The 14,187-nt window shown below is 31.0% G+C and overlaps 1 protein-coding gene across 1 annotated transcript in view; it reads right to left on the reverse strand.

The window, feature by feature from the left end:
- LOC129224742 (protein turtle homolog B-like) overlaps positions 1-13,741 on the reverse strand; it is a 236,816-nt gene extending 223,075 nt beyond the window's left edge. Inside the window, exon 1 of the mRNA XM_054859291.1 lies at positions 13,558-13,741. Coding sequence (XP_054715266.1) covers positions 13,558-13,741 — 184 coding nt within the window. The remainder of the gene's footprint in view (positions 1-13,557) is intronic.
- Between the last annotated feature and the right edge of the window lie 446 nt (positions 13,742-14,187).

Raw genomic sequence — 14,187 nt, forward strand, 5'->3', positions numbered from 1 at the left:
TTTTCAGTTCTGTTAACTATATTATGACTGCTTAATTATTATTCTTTTTACTTACATGTAGTCGGATTTGTCAATGGTGCAAACGGTTAGTAAGGTCGAAAGGTTTTTTAAGGGGATATACGAACTGTTTGATCTGTGTCATCAAGGACGAATGTAAAAATTAAAATATAAAGCAATCTTTCTTAAACACCGTCGTTAGACCGTTCGCTGGTTCTTAGATATTACAAACATTGACGCAAAAAATTACAAAATTTTTGACCCAGGATGCTCACAATGTGCCTCAATGAAATAATTCTTGGTTTACAAATGCTACACTGTGTTCAAGAATTCACCACACTCAATCGATCTCGAATCATTCGACTTACACCTGATGTATCAGAAATGCGAAGTTTTTTTCAATACGATCAAACCTGGAGCTTATTAAAATATTTTATACCACATCACATTTCTCTGATGACTCAGATCAATCAATGTTGAAATTCCTCACAGATGTAATGAACTTTGAATCGTAAAAAAAGCAAGTTCAACATTTTCTTTCTAAACTAAATATTAATGATCTAAAACTATAAATCACAGCCTAACTTCATTTCATATTTATTAGAAAATATTTCATTTGTGTTATTTTATCATCGATTTTTTTTTATTGTAAGAAACTAAAAATAATATTAACTTGACTGATCAAAATGCATTTTTTTTAAGTAAGGGATTGTTTTTTTTTTCACTGAAATACTTAAGCTGTCGATACGTTTTATTGCAATACGCAAAAAGACACCTTGTAACGAATTTTGTACGAATATTTAATGTTTCATATTTCTACTTTTTACGCAGCACTTCATTTTTTATACGATGTAGTACGAGATACTACTTCTTTATTCCGAAAAATAGTGCGTGAAACTGCGTGGTTTATAAAGTATTCAGTATTCATAACTTGCACGTATGGTTGTTTCTTTTTTCGTCACGTTTCATTGTTATTTTATGATACCTTTGTTATGGTTTTAGAATTTTTCCTGTGAAACATTTTACGACTTAATGTGTTTATTGCACATTCTGTGTTTTATGTACACAAATATTAAAGCTGCTTCCTCCAACGTCAATAATTTGGTTAAGGACAAAAATATTACTTTTGAGTTTAAGGAAAAGTTGAATCGTTATCACGAAAAATTCAGATATTCAGGGACCGTTGTCTTGTTTAAGATTTTTTTGTAAGCTTTTACACTTAAGTCATTATTAAAGAAAATGTATTCGTTAGAATAACTTCATAAAGTGAATTTTATGTTTAAGTGTAATGTAATTCCGTTTTCTTGGATAAAAAAATACCTTCTCAAAATGTTACCACTGCCAAATTTAAGACTGCATACTATTCATTAAATATAGTCATTCATTCATGTTTTAAACAAAATTATCCTTTCTAAAATGAACCAAAATATATCATATGATCAGGCTATGGTATTAAACTCGAGTATAATATACTACTATCTCAGAATCAGCGATGATGATGCGTTTAAACAGATTTCAGGAGGATTATAGACATATTATGTAACTTCTAGATCACTACAGACTAATCTATAATGATGCTGCAGACTAGAAGTGATATTATAGTTAAAGCTATGTGTTGCAATTTTGTATTAATTTATAATTTCTTGCTGTAGATACACACACTATGCACATGTAAATTCATAATCAATTACTTTACGCTCTTAGGATCGATTTTATACGTCAGTTATTCAAGGTAAGCTTGATTTACAATTCCTGTATTTAAAAATGTCTTATTTATATTTTTATCTCATTATTACTCTCGATCGTCTAAAACTGATGAAACTTTTCCAAAATCAAATACTGATTTTTATGAAATTATTAAAATTGAAATATTATTATGGTTCAAAATTATCCTGCTGGTCTGTTTAGTTTTAAAACAAGTGAGTAATATAGTACAGTAAATACCCGATCTTAAGCGGAATAGGGTGGTACAAGTGCCGCGAATGATAAAATCGCTGTTAAGCCGCAAAAAGGCTAAACTGAGGGAAAGCAGAGGTAAAAATCATGGCTGTATTGATATATAGTACTTTCTGCAGTGGACAATATATGCAGCGCAGTAAAAATGTTTTATATTTTTCACATAAGAGAACTAAATATCCTTAAAGAACAAGCGCATGTAAGATGAAAAAAAAAATCAATCAATCAATAAATAAAACAAAAATAACTACAAGTTTAACTTTACAATTTTTTGGAAAAAAAAAACATTGCCGTGGTTTTTGCTATTTTTAGCGAAAATATATGTTCCCGATTGTTGGTTGTCTCGCGGATATTCGGGAGTTTAATATATTAAAAAATAAATAAATGAACGTAGCGCAGTTTTGAAAGATAAAATTGACATTGCTTAATACAGGGTAATTCGTACTAAATGGGACAAAATGGAAACACTCATGTAGACGTTGAGATTGCTTTATGATAATAAACCAAAAGACATTGAAATGACACTTATGCTAGATTTTAAAAGATGTTCTTTGCGCACGGTTCTGGTTGCATGGCGAACCTCTATGTAGTTTTCTAGTTTCTATTACACTAATCGTAGTTAATACGTTGTTAGTGATACGAGCACTTTAATTTTCCGCTGCTTCAGGGTGCATTTTCCTTCGACTTACCGGAATTATTCCTTCATAAATGGAGGCGCAAATAGCTTTCTGTTCAACGTAAATACTAATATTAAGAAAATTCCATAAGAAATATCACAAGGGGTTCGATCTGGTGATCTCATTGGCCTATACAACAATGGCACAGATATTGACCCCGATTACATCGTTATTCGAGCACATTAGTTATCCGCTGCTTCAGGGTGTCAATTTTCTTTGGACTTACCAGAATTATTCTTTCATAAATAGAGGCCCAAAAGCTTTTCTGTCTACAGATAGACAAATCTTCAGAAGATTCCATTGGAAAAAATGCAGATTGCTGGATTTGGAGATCTACTTGCCTAACACAGCAATGTTATAGTGTTTGGTCCAGAATACATTGCTAAATATTCGAGATTTTATTCACTGCTTCAGGGTGTATTTTTCTTGGACTTGCCGGATTTATTCCTTCATAAATAGAGACACAAAGAGCTTTCTGTCTACCATGTAGACTAATCTTAGCAAAATTCCATATGAAAAAAATCACAAATCTGGGGATCAGATTGGGCAACACAGCAATTGCAGTGTTTGAATTAGATTACATGGCTTCAGGATGTCAATTTTTCTTGCAGTTATCTAAATTGTTTCTTAAAAAATAGTTCAACAAGTGGCTTTCTGGATATCGAATTCCATATGAAAAATGATCCAGATAAACATATCTTGGCAGTGGTAAACTATTTATTGAGACTGAGTCTCCCATCATTTGATGCTGTGAATTTGTCAAATGAAATTGGTGAGAGAAGTAATGCTCTGTAAATATGATGTGATTTTTAAATAAATTTCATGCGATAGCGTCTGTGGTAGATGATAAGCGATGATCGTTCAGCGTTCTCCGAAACAATCCACTCTACGGTTTATACCAGCGATAGGCAACCTTAACTGACTGCCGATCCAAGTAACACGAACACTAAGATCGACTTCGGGAGTGAGCGGGGGAGTGGGGGGAGTATCCTCTCCTTCACTGTGCCACTGTTAAAATCCCGTAGAAAACAATGTCTTCATGCTTCAAGAATTTATAAAACATCTGTACTAAGCTTTTATCTGTAAATCCATTAAAATTTTGGTGGACATTTTTGAAAAACAAATTTTAAGAATTTTTTTTTTTGGAAACTTCAAAATTGTGGCAATTCCAGCAATTATAAAAAGTTCCGAAAATATTCAAATAACTTTTGAGTAAGAAATTAAGCCTAATTGTTTGTCAATAATACGCATTTTTTTCTCTGACAAAAACATGGCCCTGAATGATGTCGCGATCGACCGACAACAAGCCGGAGATCGACCGATCGATCGCTAGCGTCGGATTGCCTACCGCTGGTTTATACTACGCAAATGGGGCCATTTTGATCAACAGTGCCCTTAGATGCAATTTCGTAACGTTTTTTTTCGCTGTAATAAAAGCTTGTATGATTATCTTCAGGATTAACTATTTTCAGATGAATAAATCCGTTAGCTTTTGTACAACTCTATTACTATTGTATCACTCAATATGAACGAAACTAAACATAAAAATCGCCATTTTATTCTGTAGCATTATAACTTGTCTACGAATTTTTTTAAATAATAAATAGAGCTTTGCAATGCAGGACAAAAAATTTCAGCATTATAAAATCCATCACATTCAAGAATAGCTTTAAAACAGTTGCCGCAGAATTATTGGATTATATCATCAGTTCTACACCTGTGGGACGTAGTATTCGTAAAAGAGAGTATAACAGAAAATTAAAAAGAAAAAAAGCTTCATTAATTAAGGTAACACAATATTCATTTTAGCAAAACTAGATTTTTTTTAAATAATCATAACTTCATGAATATTCAGAAAAGTTACATCTTTATTTTATCGTCATTGCTTGTTGCGATCCTTTTAAATAAAAGCACTGTTTATTTAATGACTGAGTTTAAAAATTTCGTATCTCTGATGATAAAATGTAAGTTATATGCACATAAAAGCATTAAATTAAGCTAAAGATAATGCCCACAATTTGTAACGAACCATAACCGTAATGTAAGAATTTTACCGTAAAACGTTATACTTTAGTTGTTTTATGTCAGGCATTTGAAATACTATTCTTCTTGAATGAATGCATTCTCAGCTATTAATTTACGGCATTGAGTAAAAAATATTCAAGTAATATTTACTATTAAAACTGGTGCATGTCCGTCTATGTCTGCAAACCTATCTCCTCTGGATTGTCACTGTCTACCAAGTCATTCCTTTTACCGTTGGATGCAAGACTTTCAGCGCCGTCCTGTCTCACCACTCTAAATCTTACAAAGCTGGACATCCACGATGTGCGAAGGAAGTTAAGCTAATAAGAGAGGTTTGAATCCGCTAGATTGCAGAATGAACTGCCAACTTATTTAGAAAATATATTTAAACAAAGAACGAATACTAAAACCTACCCATCAAAGTAGAAAATTGAACCTCGTACGGTTAATTTTGAAGTCAAATAAAAAAAAGCAATAATGATGCAATAAAAAATGATGCAAATTTACCTCACATGGTTTAAAACTACCCTAAATGACTGATACATAGGTCAAGAAACTAAGATTTGAAATTTTAAATGAATTAATTGTACGTAAATATCTTGTTTTTCTTTAACACAAATGAATAAGCTTCATATCACAAAACATTGTTGCCGTAATAACAATAACTGTGCCGGTGAATGCGAGGAAACTGTGCTAATAACAAGTAGAACACGGTTCTTCCACGATTTCGTGACAGAATGATAAATTACTTGAAAGCAATCGATGTCGCCTGTAAAACTGAAGAATATTTTCGACATCGCTCAGAAGGAAAAAATTAGAAGAAAAGTATTAGAAATTGAAATCTCTATAGATCCGGAAGGTTAAAGTGGGAAGGGTAAAAATCGCAACTTTACAAGTTTAAAAATGTATATTGCAATAGCGGTGTCTGAAGGTTTGATTTTAAATATTTTTTTGCGCGTAGTTTAGATTTGCTCTGTTGAAAGATGTTACGTGATACAATTTTTTCGGAAAGATAAATGTATAAATTTAGTTTAGACTGCTTAAAAAAGGAGAAAAAAGTTCGAAAAATAAGTTAAAAGACACTTTTATACATTAAAAGCTTTACACAGTAATTGTTAAAATTTCAAATTAACACCCGACGACGCTTAAAAAATGCGTACGTAAAAAATTAACATTTATATAGTTTTTTACTTGTATAGTTCGTTTAAATACTAAGTATAGTGTTTTGTATGCATCTATAAAAAAAAAAAAAAAAAACTTGCGAATTTGAATTTTTTGAAAAACACAAATTAAAATTTTGCAGATCTTTATAGTTTTTGGTATGCTGATATTGAAAATGACCTCCATTTTTCACCTTAACGTCAGAAACTTTTGTAAAATTAATTTTAATTTTTAATGAAATGTTCCATAAAACTCTATTCTCTCAAAAAATTTATCGGGCAAAAGTAGGGGTTTTTTCATTTAAATGCCTAAAAAATATAGCAATCTTTTAGATATTTAAATTATTTAGCAACCAATTAGTTTTTTATGGTTTAAATGAACGAAACAGGATTAAAATGCCAAATTTTACTCTTCCGCCGGAGCAAAAAAGAAAAAAAAACTTTATCTCAATAAAATGTATGGGATTACATAATATTGATACAGAATACCTACTAAATTTCATCAAGATAAAAAATGATGATGAAGAAAATTTAAGAACATTGTTGATTTTATATGAAATGACCCTGAAACAAATTTGAAACCTGTAAACTGAAACACAAAAGGTTTCTATTAACATAGTCGGTGTAAAAAGTTTACACTTAAGATAAATTTTGAGCTTTTCTCTCTCACTGAGGATGTTCGTTCAATCTGGCTACCGCAGAGATTCTCAACCTATAGGCGATCCCCCTAGGGAGGGCTCGAGCACACTCGAGGAGGGAAGAGCAAAAATATATAAAGAGAAAATATTATTTAAAAGAATTGATTAACTAACTGAAAGGAAAAGCAGACATACAAATAGCAAAGAAAATGCAATTTAACATATTTAATAATAATCGTATTAAAGCAAACAACTTCTGAGTCAAAACTTACTTAATAAAAACATACCAAATTAAAAAGAAATCTCGTAATTATTAGTGAACTCCTTGGCCCTGTCGTGAAGAACAAAACTTTTCGAAGGAAGGCTTAATATTAGAAATAGCCACTCTCAGTTATGTTTCTATAGTTGGCCGAGATATATATTTTGTTTTCAAAGAACACACAGCAGAAAATCTAGTTTCACAAAGGCAGGATAGTGAAAATGGTAATAGAATGCGAAATGGTAATAGAAATGCCTTGTTTTAGTGCGGAAAAAGAATCCTCTACTCCTGATCAAAATTCAAACAGTGACTATTTGTTAAATTGTCTTTTGGTTTCGCCACTTGTCGTAAAGACTATGAATGTTTCTTCCTTATCAATGGAAAGTCTTTCAGAAATTTTATGAAGTGGAACTCTAACCCACTCGTAACTTGCTATCAGTCTGTCGTCATCAAAAAAAAAATACTCTTTACAGTTTTTTGCCAGCATGGCAAAATGATTTTCAATAGTTTTAAAAACAACTTTCACATGTTCTTCTGCAGCTTTTTAAATTTCAGTATTTGCATTCAGTTCTTTTATTTCCTATGTTCCAATAATACTATACTGAAAACAAAGTTATGCGTGGTCACATTAAATTTGTTTTCGACATTATCAATCTTTTAATTTAATAATCGGCTTCTGTTATCCCAACTAGCTTCAGTTTCAGATTCTGTCTGTGCCCTCGTATTGACGGAAGGGGGACCGGGGGGGGGGTGTCACATGAGCAGTCAGTGATCAAAAGGGGGCACGTTATTGGGGGTCATCCCGTCAGTGATCAAAAGGGGGTGCGGAGCAAAAAAGGATGAAAACTCCTGTGCTATACAGCGTCATTCCATGAAAAATCAACAAATTTTCGTGCCGTACCATTTTGATCTAAATGAAATTTAGTAGGAAATCTTCATCAAAAATTAGTCCTCCCAAATAGTTTTTTTTCCTTCAAATCATTTTACTCCTGAGACGCAGTTTTTTTTCAATCTGCGGATGATAAAATATTTTGCATTTTTTATTACTTTCGTCCGTTTTAACCAATAAAAACTGATTGATTGCTGAAGAATCAATATGTGTATCACCAAGAACAAAATGTTTTCTATACATTTAAATGAAAAAAAAAATCTTGTCATAACTTGTTTTAGAAAATACGTTTTAATAATATATATATATATATATATATATATATATATATATATGTATGTTCATACTCTCTGCTCATACCTGTACAGTATCCACACCATGAAAGTGTTTTTATATACATCCAGCACCTCGAGTGGAAATTATGCTCCAATAATTTGGGCAGGATGTTTAAAAGTTTACGCTAGGCAATTCGATGAAATACTTTACTGGTACTTCTCCAAATATTATGACTGCTTTTTTTTAATTTTATTTTTAAATTATAGACATTGATTTATCAAAAAATATACCTAAAAGGTAAAACATGCCATAACATACGTGATTTGTTAAGAAATATTCTAATGAAGAAATTTTTACCTGCATTTAAAAAGAGTTGTGAATCTTTAGTCAGTATCCAATAAATATGATTTGAGAACAAGAAATGAGCAAATTGAATTCAATTAATATTCAAAAGAAATTTAATATTTCTTACCTTGCTCCAACTACTTACAATTTGTTTAAGCACAATTTTTCCCCAAGTAAGTTCACTTTTCCATAGCAAATATGATTTTAGCACTTTTTTTAGGGCAACGAAAATCGAGTTTAACGGAGATGAGCTTTCTACGGATAGAAGAATCACATAAGTTTTCTCCATACGCTTGTAGAAAGATTTTGTGTTCATAATAAATTATTTTTCTGTTAACTTTAGCAAATTTGAATTCATTTCCATCCATCCTTGCATCATTTTTCTTTTTCTACTGTATTTGCCTACTTTGGAATTAATATACTTGCATTTGAAGTTTAAAGATCTTTTTATTCTACATAAAGATCCTTGCAAAATTTTTGAATTTTTTTAGTCATTTCTTGTTATGCTTAATAGATAAATATTTTCAGCAGCGTTTCTATATACTAGAGCAGCTAATTCATGACACTTGACTCACAATTTTAATTTTAATGCTTGTTTGCTTTCTTAAGATAGATTATTTTTTACGTGTATATTACAACATAGCATTTTTGCTAACAGCATAACCGTACATCATATCTTGACTTTTTACGTATAGGCCTGTGCCAATAATGTTTGAGACCAAAAAAATTTAGAAAATGATGAAACCGATTCGAAAAGTAAGAAAATATAATAAAATTAATAGGAAAAATAATTTACTAGCGATCTGAGTTCGGGAAGGGGGGAGAAGGGGGGGGTTAAGGGGGGAAATCGGTTTATCACAATTTGCGGGAAAACTACCAGTCCTATCGAAAAGAAGTAAATAACAAAGTTGTTGGTAATAAAAAGAACTACAACTTTTGCATATGCCATTTTTTACATGATCTCAAAATCCATGCGCAAAATTCAAAAAACCATTTTATTTTTATCTCCCATAAAACAAAACGATTTTTTTCACGAAACTTTGAGAAAAGTTACCTTTTTATGTTTCAAATACACTGATTTTTTTTTTTGATTACAAATATTTATTTTTTTTCTATTTTTGATTTAATAAAAGAAAAAGCATTGTAATTTTCAATCAAAAAATATCATGTCAAAATAACTGATTTTTAAAAAATTCGGAGTTTGTTTTTTTCGTTGGAATCTCTACTTTCTGACGCTATTAAAAATATATAAAATAGTATAGGAGAATTTTGCAGAAAATGAAAAAACACAAAAAAGTACGAATATATATATATATATATATATATATATATATATATATATATAAACACATCATTGCGTAAAGTTTTAAGCTATTTACTATAATTTACGCATTAATTACTCAAAAAATGTAAATTTCCATGTTAAATTGCTAAATTAAAAACTTGAAAATCCGCGAAATATAGAGATTGCAAAAAACGCGAAAATAGTAATAAAAAGTCGACATACAAGCAGTACGATAATGCACTTTTACTGCAATTAAACAGAAACATTTCTCAAACGAACTATAATGTTTTTATCGAAATCATTCACCGGGTTTTATTTTTGATTATGCTGTAATTTGTAATGTAATATCTCTTGTATTGTAATTTTGTACAGCTTCACATATTCAATGTTCGAGTGTATTAAAAAGAAAAGTATGAATGAAATTTTTGATTAGAAAACAACCATTTTTTCTGCATCATTAATTTTTTTTAGGTTATGTTACTTTAACCATACTATTTATGAAAGAAGATAATAATACTTTTATTTTATAGCTGATTGATTCAACTTAAAATACACGTAGTATTTTCCTTACTATGTAGATTCCAAAATTTTATTTTAAATAAGTAAATTCGTCACGATTTACTTTAAGTAACCTGCACGTGTATGTTTATAAATGATGTTGTTCATTGCTGGAACGATCTTAGCAGTTGCTACGAAATAATCAGCAGGTAGTAAGGCCCAGACCTTTCTAGACCATTTCCCTCTTCTGTACGAAACATTTTCTGAAGGCTACACTGTTCTACAGATCATTCAAGTAAAAACGTTTTCCTCACATATAGAACAGCAAACATCGCTGAGCGACTAATGCTTTGACGTCACCATGAAGAGAAGTGCAGCCAATAAACACAAAAAAATTGATAATTTAACATTAGCTTTAATTCATCGAACTTGTCAAAGTCAATATAAAGATGAGACTGCAATAGCTACGTTTCGTACTTCAAGACAGAGAAAATCAAAGGAGGAAAATGAATAAATAAAGACGCTCTCGCATTTTATTTCCAATCTCATGTTTTTGTTTGTTTTTTTTTTGCAATGATTTTTTTTTTTTTTAATATTTCAAGAGAAAAAAAAACGATCGGTTCGAAATAGCAATACAAGAGGTAACACAAAACAAATTACAGCATATTCAAAAACAAAACACACAAAATAATTTCGATAAAAACATTACAGTTCGTTTGAGAAATGTTCGTGATTTAGTTGCAGTAAATGCGCATTATCATACTGCTAGTATGTCGACTTGTGTTAATTTTTTGCGCGTGTTTTTTGCCATCTCTATGTTCCATAGATTTTTAATTTTTTAACTGAGCATTTTAACATGGAGACTTATATTTTTTTGGTAATTAAAGCGTAAATTTTAATAAATGGCTTAAAATTTTACGTATTAATGTTTTTTTTTTTTTCAAATTCGTACTTTTTCGTGATTTTTTGTTTTGTGTAAAATTTTCTCATACTATTGTATATATTATGTTATACCATCAGAAAGTAGAGATTCCAACGAAAAAATCACGATCCAATTTTTTAAAAAAAGTAAGATATTTTGACCTGAGATTTTTTGATTGAAAATAACAGTACTTTTTTTTATTAAATCAAAAATGGAAAGAAAAAAAAATAAATAAAAAAAACTGTGTATTTGAGACATAAATTAGTAACGTTTCTCAAAGTTTCGTGAAAAAAATCGCTTTTTATGGGAAATAAAAATAAAAAAACCAAAAAGTTGTTTTTTTGAATTTTTCGCATGGATTTTGAGGTTATTTTAATACAGAAGTTGTAGTTCTTTTCATTACCAACAAATTTGTCATTTACTTTTTTTTCGAAAAGACAACTAGTTTTGCCGCAAATTGTGATAAACCATTTTCCCTCTTAACCCCTCTTCTTCCACCTTCCCAAACTCAGATCTCCCGTAAACTATTTTTCCTATTAATTTTATTACATTTTCTTACTTTTCTAATCGGATTCACCCTGTTCTAATGTTTTTTAACTTTTTACCATTTTCAGAGGTATCGGCACTGGCCTAATAAGTTTAGAATGTTTTAAAAAATGTATTCAAAATTGGGCAAAAAAATATTCATCTATTTATAAATCTTCCGAAAATACTTAGAAACCTAAAACTGATTCAAAAGTGAACATTTTAATTATGGTATAAATAGCTAAAATCAATATTGTGCGATCGGTTAGTAACACTACAAGTTTAAATGTAGCATATGATTGGGGTGAGGTGTTTCTCGTCTTCTCTAAATTGCTTTTTGAGATTTAGGTCTCCTTCACACGAGACAATTTAATTGAATGGATTTTAGAACGGTCTGTTACCAGAAAGTGTAACCAGGTAGAAAAGTGAGGGAATCACCAGGATCACGTCAAGCACACCAGGCGCATCTGCTGCTATCATTTTCATCCTGATGTTTTGAGCCAGCTAAGAGAGAATCCCCAAGCTTTTGCTCTACCCACGAGTGACCTAGTTCAGTTTTAAATGCGTTGTGGAGCACTTGCTGGAATAAATATCGCCCATTGCAATGATGTGAGTCATGATTTTTTTTTTTTCGATTTACCCTTTAATTTTAGGAAGAAAAGTTTATTCAACTCAGTTGCCTCGTGTTAGCGCAATGAATAATGTTACTGAGTTGGCAGGCAACTTCTTCAAAAAATTCATTCATCTAACCACCTCGTGTGTAAAAATTTTTAGAATAACATTTTAGGCCATCTCTAATAATAACCCGCCTCTTATCGACACACCTAATACGCACAAAAAATTAAACATCTTAATCATTTTTTTTGTAAAGAAACATAATGTATCGCAAATGGAAAAGGAAACATAGTTTTTAAAATTGAGTTCCTAAATATGTAGTTACTAGTGGTACCCGCACGGTTTTGCCCGTAGAAGAAAATTAAAAGGTCATTTGGTGCGCCTGTACATTTACAAATAATGGATGATGAATTTATCGCTAACTTGCTATGTTCATTTGCTTTCCCATGTTACGGTTCCACGTTATGATAATTTGGTAATTTACTCTTCGACGTTACGATAATTTGCTAGGAAAAACTTTCTGCAAATTGGAATAGAAAAATAACAAAAACGAATTTTCGAAAAATCGCTTCGAGGTGAACACCCCATGTAATAAACTAATTCCGTGCCAAATGTCATGAAAATCGGCCGAACGATCTAGGCGCTATGCGAGTCCCAGAGATCCTGACAGACAGAGATCCGGACAGAGAGTTATCCAGACAGAGAGACTTTCAGTTTTATTATTAGTCAAGATATATAAATAATCCATATGACGTGACGAGACGTATATTAAAGCATGTATAATATACTTTATTTTTTAAATATGCAAATTATCAGTACCTGTCGTATGCATTTTTGTTACGTAACACATCAGTACAATTGTGACAGGAACACGTTTTCAGTGTGTAATCAGATTTCTCGAACCTCGATTTTAATAAATTTGAATTAGTTAAACATATGCTCAGACAAAAAATATTTATTTTAAAGCGACAGATAAAATTTCCAATGCATTTTTTATCCCTTTCTTACTCACTAAGTCTTTAAAATAAAGTATACTTATTTAATTATAATAACTGAACATTTTTTTCAAATATAGATCAAATAAACAAAAGCATAAAAAACGTGAGTTGAAAAAAAAAGAATAGCAAATGGGGAAAAAAGGACTAAAAAAAATTAAGGGAGAACTAAAAAGTAAAATACTTGCGTAGTTGCATTTGCAAAATCGTAATATATAGTTATAATTTGAAAAAAAAAAAAAAAAAACGGAAAACTAATACAATTATTTGTAATCATTCCGCTCATTTGAAACATGACACATTCACAATTTTAACTTCATTCAATTGTTTAAAAAAAATTTTTTTTGTCAACTGATAGAAATTATTTAAAAAAATATTTCTGTATTTTGTTAAACGAATTTCAATCAATAATCATTCTTTAAAATTATTATTATTATTATTATTATTATTATTATAAGCTAGCAAACAAACATATAAAAAATTGTTAGCACTTACCGGGGTTGATATTTGCTCTGCATATTTGTGCGAATCCCAGAAAGGATAACACCAAGCAAAGAAGAAAAGTTTGTGTCTCTAACTTTTTCCTCAAAGTTGATATGTTTTGATGTGTGGACCATTGCCACTGCCGAAGAGTACCAGAGAACCTTTGCACCAAAGTACGCGGAAGGCACATCGACATCCAACTGTACCACACGCGCGCATTACGCGAGAAAACCATGCGGCCGGTACAAACCAATGACCAACCTTAAAAGAACCACAAATTAAAATAAGCAAAAAGGCCTTCTAATGGCCCTAATGCAAGGTCACGTCATCAAGTCGTTTAGTTGATTTTTTTCAACTGCAATTCTTGATATCTAAATAAATGAGTCAATTTTTCACAGCAATTGAAACGTCAGGAATGCACTAGATCTCCTAGTCCTTGAATGACTAGCCGGATTCTAAGTAAGGCCGGTGAGGTGTCAGAGGGTTGAGGCCGGACAACATTCTCCGGAAGGAGGCGCTGTACCACTATCCCGCCGTTCGATAGGGAGAAGCGGGAAATATTTTAATAGCAGCTGCATCAAGTAAGTCCGGGAGTGGAGAAGAAACTTTTCTGGTTGCGCATTATGTAAAACGAGATCAATG

This window comes from Uloborus diversus, chromosome 6 (genome assembly GCF_026930045.1).
Source record: "Uloborus diversus isolate 005 chromosome 6, Udiv.v.3.1, whole genome shotgun sequence".
Taxonomy (NCBI): Eukaryota; Metazoa; Arthropoda; class Arachnida; order Araneae; family Uloboridae; genus Uloborus; species Uloborus diversus.